The 15368-nt window shown below is 37.0% G+C and overlaps 2 protein-coding genes across 6 annotated transcripts in view; one reads left to right on the plus strand and one right to left on the minus strand.

The window, feature by feature from the left end:
- Positions 1 to 4785, minus strand: part of sult6b1 (sulfotransferase family, cytosolic, 6b, member 1) — a 16525-nt gene extending 11740 nt beyond the window's left edge. The window contains exon 1 of the mRNA XM_067431704.1: positions 4416 to 4785. Within this exon, the coding sequence (XP_067287805.1) occupies positions 4416 to 4611 (196 nt within the window). The 5' untranslated portion in view covers positions 4612 to 4785. The remainder of the gene's footprint in view (positions 1 to 4415) is intronic.
- acyp2 (acylphosphatase 2, muscle type) overlaps positions 1 to 15368 on the plus strand; it is a 220363-nt gene that overhangs the window by 81379 nt on the left and 123616 nt on the right. The gene's annotated exons all lie outside the window — the stretch shown is intronic.

Consider the following 15368-nt stretch of genomic DNA (forward strand, 5'->3'; position numbering starts at 1 on the left):
CTACGTCATATAAGCCGACCAATCAGGTTGTGAGCGTCTCCCTGAGCCTTTGGTTCTGTAACTTTAGGTTCGCTGTTAAAAATGCCAGTGTGAACGCTAAGCGGATCAGGACTATATGTTTTGTTTTTGTTTTTTGGTCCGGACCAAACTAACCGAACTACAAGTGTGAACACACCCTATGTAATGTCCTCACTAATATAGTGAAACAAACGCGTGTGTGTGTGTGTGTGTGTGTGTGTGTGTGTGTGTGTGTGTGTGTGTGTGTGTGTGTGTGTGTGTGTGTGTGTGTGTGTGTGTGTGTGTGTGAGCCTGTTTATGTGGTTTATGAGGACACAAATTTGTATAACTACATGGGTATTACACTGGTATTACACTATAAATGTGGTTTATGAGGACATATCAAATGTCCTCATAATTCAAATGGCCTTAAAAACATACTAAATGATGTTTTTTTGAGAAAGTAAAAATGCAGAATGTTTCCTGTGATGGGTAGGTTTAGGGACAGGGGCAGTGTAAGGGGATAGAAAATATGGTTTGTACGGTATAAAAACCATTACGCCTATGGAGAGTCCCTGTAAACCACATAGACCAACATGTCAGAGACTATCCGCTCTGCTCCTAGAGCTTTAACTCTTCAACCTCCAAACTCAGACCTTCAGACTGTTCTGACTCAGGTTGCTGTAACTTTTCAAACTCATCTGACTTAAGATTTCTCAAAAAAATTATGGAAACAATCTATCTATCTATCTATCTATCTATCTATCTATCTATCTATCTATCTATCTATCTATCTATCTATCTATCTATCTATCTATCTATCTATCTATCTATCTATCATGCTAGCAACATTAAATGACGTTAACAAGATGTTAAATCATTCTAGCAGTGCTTAATCATGTTAGAAACATCCTAAATTATCCTAGCAACATGTTAACAACATGCTACATCATGATAGCAATGTTCTAATCAATCTAGTAGCCTAATGTTCATTAATGTTAGCAGTTTGTTAATTAATGCTAGCAATGTGCTTAATCATACTAGCAACATGTTAGTTAATGCTATCAATTTGTTAATAAATGTTAGCGATATACTAACAATGTACTAACAACATGTTATTTCATGCTAGCAACATAGCATTCAAACTACTTTGAACTAAAAACCTTCAAAGTTTAAGATTTTAAACCTCTTAAATTTCTGGTCTGGCTTTCTCAAGCCAGCTTAAAGTTTCTCTCGACTAACGTTTTGTTCCTTTCGTTGTTCATTTAAGATGAGAAAAGGACAGTTCTACAGTTCTTCTTCGGTTGCACATAATTCGATGTGAGATTTGTGGTGCACAATATATTGTGATAGTGTTCTGTGTGTTAGCCGTTTGTAAACACCAACTCTACCTCAGTCTCAGTGCACAGATTTACACAAGTGTGTGAGTTTTTCGAACGCAGAGAATTGCTTCAGTCTTCAATGTCTAGTCGTGTTGACATTGAGCAGAACTCACTCGTTATTGCGTAAGAAGTGCAAATGTGTGTCTTTCACTGCAGAGCGTCAGGTGACATGAGCTGCATTTGTGTTAAAGTGGGCCTATTATGCTTTTTTGCGCCCATTATCTATTGTTTCTGTTTGAGAGTTATTCTTTATATCAGTGTCACTGTTTCTGAACTCCCTCAAACACCTTCATTGTCTTGAGTTTTTTCTGGGATTCCCTCATTTGATTCATTTATAGGCAGAATAAAGGTGTGGGGGTTGAGTTAATTAGTAGCATAGAAACGTGTACGTAGATCCCTCATTTGATCCGCCGTTTTGAAACGGTCAACACTTCAGATGCTATCATCACTCAAAACTGCCCGCGTTTCAAAATACTGTTTCCAGAATATCAGGCAATGTCTGATTGCAAAACAGGAGGGATTTTGGAGAATGTTAAGCTTTCAAATGATACCTACTTTGATGATGAATTGAATAAATAGGCTATATTGCTTACTTATTTACACATTTGTAACAACTATTAAAAAAAATATTTGATGGTTGATGGTTAATGACTTGGTTATACTGTTTTCAAGATTTAATTAAAAGCTAAGAGCAATGTGTCTGTCATAGAAACAAATATACATACCTCATTAGTGACTGGTTTGCTACGTTAGCCATCCTCCATTTTTCTATAAATAATAATGTTTAATAAAGCATCCAATAAAACATGTTTACAGCCTGGGACAAATTTTGGTTTTGGTCTATTTGGCTAATTTTCCCTTCATGACGACTGTGAGGAGAGTGAATTTTTTTTATAACTCATTTGTTTACTTTATATAAAGCCTTAAAGTTCTGCATAATTAAGGGCGTGGTCACTTTGAGTGACAGGTGGATTGCCGTATGTCTGCTGTCTGTTAGTCATGATGTCATCTCAGCTCCGCCCACATCTCGCCGCTTTGCCCATTTTCAGTTATATAATTTGTTCACATTTTTTTTTTGAGATATGTCCCTCTTTTTTTTTTAAAGGGGGGGTGAAATGCTGTTTCATGCATACTGATCTTTTTACACTGTTAAAGACTTGGAATCCCATACTAAACATGGACAAAGTTTCAAAAGTTAAGGTGGACGTTTGATGGGAGTATTTCTTTGTCAAAAATACTACTTCCGGTTAGTCATAAGTTTCGGCAAGTTTTTTGCGATCATGCGTCCCCTTGACGTTAATGGGGGCGGAATTTCCTTGTATGGGCCTTACGGACAATTCTACCAGAAGCGCGTGTGAGAGAGAGAGCGAGAGAGAGAGCGAAAGCAACAGGCTACGCCCATCAAAGCGCTGGCTTGTAGGATGCTGGACAGGTGATGTGCACATAACAATGTCACCAAAAAAGTGGGTTTTTGGTTGCCAGACCAAGACAGTCCTGCACAGATTCCCCAAAAACCCCGCGTTAAGGCAACAGTGGATGTAATTTGCTTTTCCGGATCAGCAACTGAGTTGCGCGAATGTTTATATCTGTTCGCTGCATTTCGGTGCCGACTGTTTCATAAACAAGGCCCAGCTTGACGCCGGATTTTCCCGATCGCCTAATGCTGAAGGATGGAGCAGTCCCAAAGATAGAACCGCAGGCGGTGAGTGAGACTGCTTCAAATGTCTGTGTTTTTGCCTATGCTCATCGCCTAATGCTGAATGATGGAGCAGTCCCAACGTTAGAACCGCGGGCGGTGAGTGAGACTGCTTCAAATGTCTGTGTTTTTGCCTATGCTCATCAAGTAGCTCAAACATGATCACGTATAGTTAATTGATCAATGGAGCATGCGATGTGTAGTGCGTGTACATTTGTTTAGCTGGCCACTATATGTGTAACTTTATGTTTGTGTATTGTAAAAGCACTTCAAACAACAATACACAAAGAGTGGGGAAATATGTTGAACTAAATAAGCGCGCTTCTTCATTCAAATGCGCTACTATTCCGTGTCTATCTATGTAAACACTAACTTAGCCTGCCGTGCAAAACCAGTCCGCTTACTGTCTACACAAACCACGCGTAAACACACAAACACACATGCACAACTGCACTTCCCACATGTACACCTTCAAAGACAAAAATACGACGATATAATTCAAGTATAAATATGTAAATAACACAAGCCGCTAAGCATATTATATAGTTAGTGTATAACTTGTAGCACATACAGACGTCCTGCTCTAGTCGTTTTTGCTGCTGCTCCTGTTCAACTGCAGCCTCTGGGTCTGATTCCGGATCATAGATGTATGGCTGTATCTGATTAAAAGCCATATTTTTATTTTGAATAAAGTTTTTTTCCCGCTGTTAGGGATGACACAGCTTTACGACGCACTCGACTCAACACAATAGCAGCAGCGAGCACACGTCATTATTTAGCTCTGCTCACACGACACGCCCCCACCCGCTCGGCTTTTTCGGAAAGACTCGGAACAGTGCATCTTTCTTATATAATTATAAAAAAAATAAAGACTTTTCGGAGATATGCAGGATGCAATGCTACTCTATAGGTACTCAAGATTGACATGACACTGACTGAAACTGAGTGTTTCACCCCCCCCTTTAAACAGTCTGTGGATAAAACTGTTGTAATGGGTGCGGGACATTTCCCAAGCACGCTGGAAGCGCGACCAATCACAACACACTGCTCCAGCCGACCAATCAGAGCACAGTGTGCTTTTCAGAAGGAGGGGCTTAATAGAGACAGGAACTAAACAGACTGGGAAGAGAGGAGCCACAACAATGGAGAATGTGGAAATAATCAACATTCAAGCATAAAAACCTGCTCTAGTAGAGGCAAAATGCAAGTCTTTAATTAGCAATGCTGGAAAGAGCAATGCCTTCCTGACAAAAGAAAGTTATGCAACATGTAACCAGACTCCACTATCGTTGGACTTTATAGTCGAGCAAACTTGTTTCCTTCCAGATAGTTTTACTCACCACATTTTGGGTACGCCACCAAGATAAGGTCGTCCTCTCTGGCCTGCAGATCTTTCAGCTTGTCCAGGGTCTCTGGTGGGCTGAGAATGGAGGAGTACAGGACTCCCTCCCACTTATAAAGCTTATCTTCATCCTTCATATCCGCCGCTTTCTCCATCCTGGACTTCATTAAATGCTTTGGCGGTGTTTGACTCATGTTCGCTGCAGACTGTAGTCCTGGTGCTCGCTGTGAGCTTGAGAATCACACACACACACACACACAGTATTTATGTGGAAGAGCAGGAAGGAGAATGCTGAGGATCCGCCCACATTCACAGGCTCGCGTGAGAAAGCTCAGTTTCTGCCGCCCAAAGGCAACAAAAGGGCTCGTGTCAGAGTGTGTGTGTGTGTGTGTGTGTGTGTGTGTGTGTGTGTGTGTGTGTGAGTGAGACTCAGCATGACCACACTCACTAGTATTCCTGAAAGGCCGGTTTTGGCAGAGGTGAAAGGTAGAGTTTAATCTGTAATCAGTTCATGTCGCTGGGCTGCTGAACGGATCCTGAAATCTCTAGCTTTGCTCTTTTTGAGATTCTGTCGCTTTTATTCGTGCGGTTCACTTTATGCACTTGTTGCTTTCTTGCCCTGTGATCGTTTTAGCTTATTAGTTTATAGGCTACATAAAGTTTTGCATGATCCGGCTTGATATACACATTTGATTTCATATTTAAACTCTTTTACGTTTTTCATTGAGTGGATTCTTTGATGACTATATATTTGTTTAAAAATGCGATTTAAAAAAATAATGTATGAAATATATTTATACTTTCGATTATCTTTTATTTAAAAATGTGTTAATAAATGTTCAAAGTATGTGTATCAGTATAAGAGAGTGTAAGTGTGTGTGTGTGTGTGTGCTTGTTTTTGTGAAATACCAGGACACAAATGTGTATAATGACATTACCCATGTCCCCACTTTACAAAAGGCTTATAAATCACACAGGAGGAGTTTTTATGAGAAAGTAAAAATGCAGAATGTTTCCTGTGATGGGTAGGTTTAGGGGCTGTGTGTGTGTGTGTGTGTGTGTGTGTGTGTGTGTGTGTGTGTGTGTGTGTGTGTGTGTGTGTGTGTGTGTGTGTGTGTGTGTGTGTGTGTGTGTGTGTGTGTGTGTGTGTGTGTGTGTGTGTGTGTGTGTGTGATCACTGCTATGTTTTGAAACTTTGGTTATATTGCTGCTAATATTGTTGTTCATTAGCACGTGTTCATTATTACTCTGGCACTGTAAGGATGATCTAAGCAGTTTTAGGTGTGTGTGTGTGTGTGTAAATGTGATCATTTTAGCTGGAGCTTATCTACAGGAGATGCTGCACCTTAAAAAAAACATTTGGTGCTTATCAATAATAATGATAAATCATAGTTTCTTTTAAATAAAACATCTTTTGCCTCAATAAACTCCTAATTATTTCTTATTAGTTATTAAGGTCATTTTTCTTTGAAGCTTTGACAAATATTTGTTAATACGAAACGTTTATTTGACATGCATTTATTATTATTTATACTTTTATCAAAACAATAAAGCATGGGAGGAAATTATTCATTTGTTTGTTCATAATAATTATAGTTTATTATTAAATATGTTGATATATATATATATATATATATATATATATATATATACAGTCTTGTTCAAAATAATAGCAGTACAATGTGACTAACCAGAATAATCAAGGTTTTTCGTATATTTTTTTATTGCTACGTGGCAAACAAGTTACCAGTAGGTTCAGTAGATTGTCAGAAAACAAACGAGACCCAGCATTCATGATATGCACGCTCTTAAGGCTGTGCAATTGGGCAATTAGTTGAATTAGTTGAAAGGGGTGTGTTCAAAAAAATAGCAGTGTGGCATTCAATCACTGAGGTCATCAATTTTGTGAAGAAACAGGTGTGAATCAGGTGGCCCCTATTTAAGGATGAAGCCAACACTTGTTGAACATGCATTTGAAAGCTGAGGAAAATGGGTCGTTCAAGACATTGTTCAGAAGAACAGCGTACTTTGATTAAAAAGTTGATTAGAGAGGGGAAAACCTATAAAGAGGTGCAAAAAATGATAGGCTGTTCAGCTAAAATGATCTCCAATGCCTTAAAATGGAGAGCAAAACCAGAGAGACGTGGAAGAAAACGGAAGACAACCATCAAAATGGATAGAAGAATAACCAGAATGGCAAAGGCTCAGCCAATGATCACCTCCAGGATGATCAAAGACAGTCTGGAGTTACCTGTAAGTACTGTGACAGTTAGAAGACATCTGTGTGAAGCTAATCTATTTTCAAGAATCCCCCGCAAAGTCCCTCTGTTAAAAAAAAGGCATGTGCAGAAGAGGTTACAATTTGCCAAAGAACACATCAACTGGCCTAAAGAGAAATGGAGGAACATTTTGTGGACTGATGAGAGTAAAATTGTTCTTTTTGGGTCCAAGGGCCACAGGCAGTTTGTGAGACGACCCCCAAACTCTGAATTCAAGCCACAGTACACAGTGAAGACAGTGAAGCATGGAGGTGCAAGCATCATGATATGGGCATGTTTCTCCTACTATGGTGTTGGGCCTATTTATCGCATACCAGGGATCATGGATCAGTTTGCATATGTTAAAATACTTGAAGAGGTCATGTTGCCCTATGCTGAAGAGGACATGCCCTTGAAACGGTTGTTTCAACAAGACAATGACCCAAAACACACTAGTAAACGGGCAAAGTCTTGGTTCCAAACCAACAAGATTAATGTTATGGAGTGGCCAGCCCAATCTCCAGACCTTAATCCAATTTAGAACTTGTGGGGTGATATCAAAAATGCTGTTTCTGAAGCAAAACCAAGAAATGTGAATGAATTGTGGAATGTTGTTAAAGAATCATGGAGTGGAATAACAGCTGAGAGGTGCCACAAGTTGGTTGACTCCATGCCACACAGATGTCAAGCTGTTTTAAAAAACTGTGGTCATACAACTAAATATTAGTTTAGTGATTCACAGGATTGCTAAATCCCAGAAGAAGAAAAAAATGTTTGTACAAAATAGTTTTGAGTTTGTACAGTCAAAGGTAGACACTGCTATTTTTTTGAACACACCCCTTTCAACTAATTGCCCAATTGCACAGCCTTAAGAGCGTGCATATCATGAATGCTGGGTCTTGTTTGTTTTCTGAGAATCTACTGAACCTACTGGTAACTTGTTTGCCACGTAGCAATAAAAAATATACTAAAAACCTTGATTATTCTGGTTATTCACATTGTACTGCTATTATTTTGAACAAGACTGTGTATATATATATATATATATATATATATATATATATATATATATATATATATATATTATAATGAAATAATATAATTATATTTTTTATAATAATTTATAGTTTGGATTTTATATTCATGTATTACTAAAAAGATTTGGAATTATTATTATTATTATTATTATTATTATTATTATAAAAAAATTGTCTCATTTTATTTAGGGTCCAATTCACACTATTAACTATAACTTTTGCCTCAGTTATCTCCTAATTTCTGCTTATTAATAGTTAGTAGTTGTCAAGTTTAGATATGCAGAATATGATCATGCATAATACATGATAAGTGCTAATAAACAGTTAATATCCTAGTAATATGCATGATAGGCAACTATTTAATGGTGAGAAATGAAGCTTTGACAAATTTGTTAATACAAAACATTTAGTATTTATACTTTTATTAGAACACCAAAAGCATGGTGGGACATATTTATGTATTTGTTTGTTCATATTAAGTATATTTTTATTATAAAATGATGAGTGGAATTATTTTTTTGTATTAATATTATAATAAAATCATGTAATTTTTTTTAAATTATATTTTATATTTTATATATTACTAAAAAAATTAATTATTATTTTTATTATTATTATAAAGTTATGGTCACATTTTATTTAGGGTCCAATTCTCACTATTAACTATGACTTTTGCCTCAAACTCCTAATTTCTGCTTATTAATAGTCAGTAGGGTAATTTTTAAGTTAAGAATATGAAATATAATATTAATGTGTTTTATAAATACTAATAAAAAGTTAATATCCCAGTAATATGCTAATTAATAAGCAACTATTTAACAGTGAGAAATTAAGCTTTGACAAATATTTGTTAATACAAAACATTTATTTATTATTTATACATTTATTTTTACATTTATGCATTTATAAAATATGTGGAATCATTTTTGTATTTTTATATATTATTGTAAAATCATTTATAACATTTTATAATGTTTATAATTTGGATCTTATATTTATGTATTACTAAAAAGATTTGAAATAATAATAATTATTATTATTATAAAACTATGGTCACACTTTATTTAGGGTCCAATCTTCACTATTAACTATGACTTTTGCCTTATAAACTCCTAATTTCTGCTTATAAATAGTTAGTAGTTGTCGGGTTTACATATGGAGAATATGATCGTGCATAATAAGGTATTAATAAGTGCTAATAAACAGTTAATATCCTAGTAATATGCATGATAATAAACACACTCTAAATTATTGGTAAAAAAAACAACCCAAGGTTGGGTCAAATATGGACTAACCCAGCATTTGGGTTGTTTTAACCCAGCAATTGGGTTGTCTTAAGCAAATATTTAACCCAACCGCAGGATTAAAATAACCTAATCGCTGGGTTAAAACATCCCAATTGCTGGGTTAGTCCATATTTGACCCAACATTTTTTAGAGTGCAACTAGTTACCATTGCGAATGGGACCCTTAACCAAAGTACTAAATGATACTTGTAATTTATTAATTTTTATTTTTTTATTTTCGAACATGAGAAAATAATAAAAATACAATAACGTTCAAACATTTAAAAAAGAAAAAAAGAAAAATGAAAAATAGAAGAATAGAAAAATGAAATTAACAAAAACACTCTAAAAAATGCTGGGTTAAAAACAACCCAAATTGGGTTGAAAATGGACTTACCCAACGGTTGAGTTGTTTTAATCCCGCATTTGGGTTGTTTTAACCCATCGGTTGGGTTAAATGTTGCTTAAAACAACCCAAATCGCTGGGTTAAGACAGCCCAATCGCTGGGTTAGTCCATTTTTAACCCAACTTGGGTTGTTTTTAGTCTAGCTTTTTTTTAGAGTGTACTTTCCTGTAAAAGCATGCTTCGATCTCATGTACGAAATAATAAGAGTAGGAAGTAAAATGTATTCACTCCTACCTCTTTCTTACTTTCCTTTAAATAATATGCATAAATATAACATAAATATAAATATCTTTATATAGTATCTGTATATAGATGTCGGTAACATCAGTGTTCAGTGTGCATGCAGCCGTTGTCCGCTAGATGTCAGCATTGGCGCAGGCAGATTTCTGGATGTTTTATTCATTGTTGGGAATTCCAGCTGGGATCCCTGTCCTCACAGACACAGAAATGGCGATTAATAATCAGTGTTAGACGTTTGTTTATCTCCCCAAACCCTCAGTAATGAGACGAGGCAGAAATATAGTGATGTTGACTTGCAAGTGCACTCAGTTGCATGATGCAAAGTTGAGTTTTGTGAGCCATGCATGGATTTTTTTCACCCTTTTTGTGTGTTAACCAGGAATGTGGCATCCTATATCCTCCTAACCATGCGTGTTGAGTTACTTCCAGGTCATGTGACCTTCTCACATATACATCATGAGCATCACACACTGCTCATGCAGGCATGCTGAAGGAGTTTAATCCTCTCTTTGGGAATTATCAGGGTATTTTCCATCTGCCGGAGCTGGAGGAGCAGCAAGTGTCTGGAGAAATGCTGGACCTGCATCCCAGATAAGCAGCTTTGAGAGAAGGAGGGGACTGAAGAGAAGCGTCCATCTGCTGGATGGCCCAGTGCATACAACATTTACCATAGTAAACACCAAGATTACTCCGAGGAACGGTTACAGATGTATTCCAGTTTACTTTAATCTGGTTTGAAGTCGGCATTAAACTGCGCTGGTCTTCTCTATTGTGCCGTATTTCGTCTCAAACAAGAGCAAATGTAGGGGCGGGGCTTAGATTTGTCTGTGGGGAGTTGATTGGATGGCTGTGGTTTGCTAAAGAGGCATAGCATAATTAGGCCGGGCCCACACCGGGGGGGATGCAATCCAACGCTCTCCATTGACTTTGTATTGCGTGAGGCGGCCTCCTTGTGATTTCGGACTTATTACAAAAAACAGAACAATGTCTGAAAGCTGATATGTGACAAGGTGTGCAGCAAACAGGCTAAAAACACATACATCATTTTTTATAAGCTGTCGACCCCCAAAAAACGAGTGTTTAATGAGATAAAAGGGGATACAGGCAATTAGACGTGAAGCTTCAGCAGGAGGAATGGGTCAATTTTTAGGATCCTGACCCTCAGTATGTCTACATGTGCAGTAAACATTTAGTCAAATATCCAAATGTCAGTTTTATATATTATATTTCCTGTCTCTGATGACATTCCCCTCCAGTGTGCGTAGTTCTCAGTGTAATATAGCATCTCGCGCTCTGTCTCTATTGCATGTATGTACTTTTATGTCGTTAAACGCTCGTTTTTTGGATCAGCAGCTTATAAAAACTAATGGGTTTTTGTAAAAATTACATTTCTGTCATTAACTCCTCTCCCTAATGTCGCTCCACACCCGTAAGACCTCCGTTCATCTTCACACACAGTTTAAGATATTTTATATTTAGTCCGAGAGCGTATGCAAGTGTATGCACACTATACTGTCCATGTCCAGAAAGGGAATAAAAACATCATCACAGTAGTCCATATGAGACATCAGTGGGTTAATTAGAGTCTCTTGAAGCATCCAAAATACATTTGGGTCCAAAAATAACAAACACTATGACTTTATTCAGTATTGTCTTCTCTTCTGGGTTTGTTTTCAATCCTCAAATAAAGATTCGAACGGTTATGAATCAGTGAATCGATTCATGATTCGAATCGCGTGTCAAACTGCTGAAATCATGTGACATTGGCGATCCGAATTAAAACTTTCCACACATGCCAGCATAACGAAACTTAGAATATTTACTAGTTGCCATATTAACATTATATCGATAAAAATTGCGCCAAAATTAAAAAATCTTTGTAAGATATCACTAAACATTTATTTTACCATAGCAAAAGTAAATTTCTTAAAGCTCCGCTATGTGATATTTTCCCCCATCTAGCGGTGTAAAGGTATATGACCATCCAGTGAATAATAGTTTTTGTTCCTCTCAATTCTGATTTCGTTTTAACTCCTACGGTGGCCGATTTAGTCCAAGATTAACATGGCAATCCCCCTCTTCACATTCGACACGGTGCCATCGAGTGTTAAAACGCGAAAGGCGAAGCTTGAATTTACGGGTATGTCCCTCTTTGGCTACTGTACTTTCAAGATGGAGGAGCAACATGGCGACCGGCATTCGAACCCCTCACCCGTATGTGTTTTCAATGGCATATTATAAACTTACGAGAATACTTTATTACTTGAAAGAAGTAAATATACATTAATGAGCACATATATTTATGAAAGAACTAAGTGTTTTTAGCTAAGAATAAACTAAAAAAGTTACACAGTGTAGCTATAAGTTCATTTTTCCTCTCTATTTTTTGTGTGTATTTAAAATGGGATGAGAATAAAATCTGATTTTATGTTACAGATTTATTATTATGATGCTGTAATGAAATATACCTGTTTATTTTTGATACTTGGTGGGGGAGTTACATTTTAAGGCTTTGTTCACTTTTGACCACAAAGACAAGTGTGACCCCTAAACGAAGCGGAACAGAGTTAACGATTAAAAAAATGCTAATATTTTATTTGAGAATGTTAATAATAGTATGTTATTGGTAAAATACAGCTCTGGAAAAAATTGAGACCACTTAGGTGAATTCTCAATGTTAAGTGGTCTCTTAATTTTTTCCAGAGCTGTGTGTATATATATATATATATATATATATATATATATATATATATATATATATATATATATATATATATATATATATATAATATATACATACACAGCTCTGGAAAAAATTAAGAGACCACTTAACAAATATATATATATATATATATATATATATATATATATATATATATATATATATATATATATATATATATATATTTGTCTTGGATATTTTTTTTAATTATATCTGATAACATTTTAAGCTGTCACGTTACACCTAGGGGCCATGTTGTCACATTTCACTTCCATTCTTTCGTGGTAAATCAAGAAAAAAGTGCACACTATATTAATGAAACATAAACACATAATTCTACTAGATGGGTGCAATGAATGTGGGGGAAAATAAATAAATACTCTGAACTCTTAGTGTATTTACACTAATGTGAAAGTCAAAACTGTTTGTTCTGGTTTTAGTTACCGATAATAACCCTGCCTGAAGATGCTTTTACCTCCTATTCCCCTGCTAGTCTGGGAAGGCTCGTCTCGCGGCTGCTGTTTTTAGTGTTGTGCTTGTAGTTGTAGTTTCATACACTCGTCTGCTTTCAGCGGGTTGATCGTTCTGGACAGAGTTCCTGTTTCAGCAGCATCTGGAACAGACCCACAGCACAAGAACAGCCTCTTCACATGCCCACGGGTTAAAAATAAGCCCCCAAAACCAACAGTGAGCAAAAACACTACACTCAGAGACCCATGCATCCATTTCATTGCATTTATTTTTACGGTGGGTTGTTGCCAGAGTCATGCTCCGTCATTAAAGGGATAGTTCACCCAAAAATGAGCCTGTGATGTTTATCTGCTGACCCCCAGTGTATAGGTGTGTTTGTTCTGCAGAACACAAATAAAGATTTTTACATCTTTTACATCGAAATTACAACCATTGCAGTCTGCCAATCATAATGCATGTGAATGGGTAACAATTCTATAAGAGTAAAAAAAAACATCCTTAGACAACATAACGCACAAACCTGCTGCTCGTGACGACACATTGATGTATTCAGACACAAACCAATCGGTTTCTGTGAGAAAACAACAGTATTTATGTTATTTTTTAACTTCATATCAGATGAATCTCATCTAGTGTTCCCATCCGTCATTACTTCTATCTGACAAGGTCAAACTGGTGCAATCATAGATATATATTATGTAGATGCCTCATTCCGCCGATCTGCGCATGCACTAATGTGTATATATATATGATCAGTTTAACATGATTTCCACGAGAGATTTCATGTTAAGTCAATGTAAAGACACGTTGACGCGCGTCTGGAGGTCCTGAGGTACGATCGATGCGATTTCACCTCATTCGCACAAAAGATGTGAATTGAGTGTCGTGCGCAAGTTATTTTATTTGGTGCTTTTTGTGCATTCACGTGTTTAAGGCTAATTCGCGTTTGACGTCCGAGTTGAAACTAAAAATAAAAAAGTCACTCATTCAACATGGAGGAAGGACTGATGTTGGCTAGGGCTGGGCAAAAAAAAAAAAAAAATGTTTTCTGATTCATTTTTTTTAAAAACGTGGTCGATTGAAAAACGATTCTCAAAGGCCACGAATAGATATTTTTTCCATATTTATTTCCGCTTACTATGGAAGCCTGTTTCTGCCATACAAAAAAAAGTCATTTTTTACTGACTTTTTTTCTCACAATTGCGAGTTATAAAGCTACTACTAATCATATCGTTTCAAATAAAGTAAAAAATATGATAACATGATATCGTCCACCAATGTCCACCAAAGCATTTTTAGCCGTCTGAAAGTGCCTCGCTGTGAGTGCTTAAAATTTTCTTTTTTTTGTAGAGACTTGCTTGTTATGATACGGAAGTGTTGTATAAGATCTATATTTCTGTATTGATTCTATATAAAATACAGATAGAATTTAAAGGGATAGTTCACCCAAAAAATGAGCCTGTGATGTTTACCTGCTGACCCCCAGTGTATCCAACATGTAGGTGTGTTTGTTTCTTCAGGAGAACACAAGAGAAGATTTTTAACTCAACCGTTTCTCGTATAATGCATGTCAATGTTTTTTTTTTATATAAGAGCCACTATGAGAGTAAAAAACACAGTGATGATACATTGATGTCTTAAGACACGAATTGATCGGGTTCTGCGAGAAACCGAACAGTATTTGTTTTTTGTTTTTTCCTCATAGCAAACAAATTTTATCTAGTGTTCAGAAACCTCCATACACTTCCGCCGAAGAAGGTCAAGACCCGGCGCGATCATAGAAATGTGTAGCCTGACAAGCCAGAGCCACATCAAGATGTTTGGTCTGGAAACTCCCCATTGACAGCTCAATCTGAGGGGTGGATAAACGGCTGTCTGTCAAACTCCCTCTGCACGCGATAGGATAGCGCTACAACCAACCAGAGCAACGGAGGTGAAACATTCGCTGTATCCGGTCGGCTAAACTCAGAACACATTTTCCCTTCTTAAGAATGACTTCAGTGCCGTTCTTTGTTCTTTTCTCAGAGAAAAGCTTAACTCAAGTCTTCCAGAGTCGCGGTCAAAGCTGATTCGAAAGACCGCCGCCGTTCGCCAGTTTCTGTGTTTACTAGAAGCACGCAAACGCAACTCGGCCGTCATTATGTTAAGCCCCGCCCACCGACTCTATACATGACGTGATTGGCCCGACCAGAGTTTGGTTTTTACAGCTCAGAAGGGTATTGAGAGTTGCTAGACGACACTCGCGGCAGATTAGTATTGCTGCCGCTAGGGTGCGTCTAGATTTCTTGGCTAAGAAATGTGTACATAGATGCCTCATTTGACCGATCTGCGCATGCACTAATGAAGCATCTGTGCAAGAATATAACTTTCTCAGCAGTCTTTCCCCAGCTCTCTATCTCTCTCTGGTTTCGCCTCTCTAAACCACGCCCCCTCCACCACATAATCTAATACTCATTTCAAATGCAAAGATGTCAGCCAATCACAATAGTCGGTGTTTTCACAAGTTTTCACGCCCCTTGAAACAGAGCATT

This window comes from Pseudorasbora parva, chromosome 22, assembly GCF_024679245.1.
Source record: "Pseudorasbora parva isolate DD20220531a chromosome 22, ASM2467924v1, whole genome shotgun sequence".
Classification (NCBI taxonomy): domain Eukaryota; kingdom Metazoa; phylum Chordata; class Actinopteri; order Cypriniformes; family Gobionidae; genus Pseudorasbora; species Pseudorasbora parva.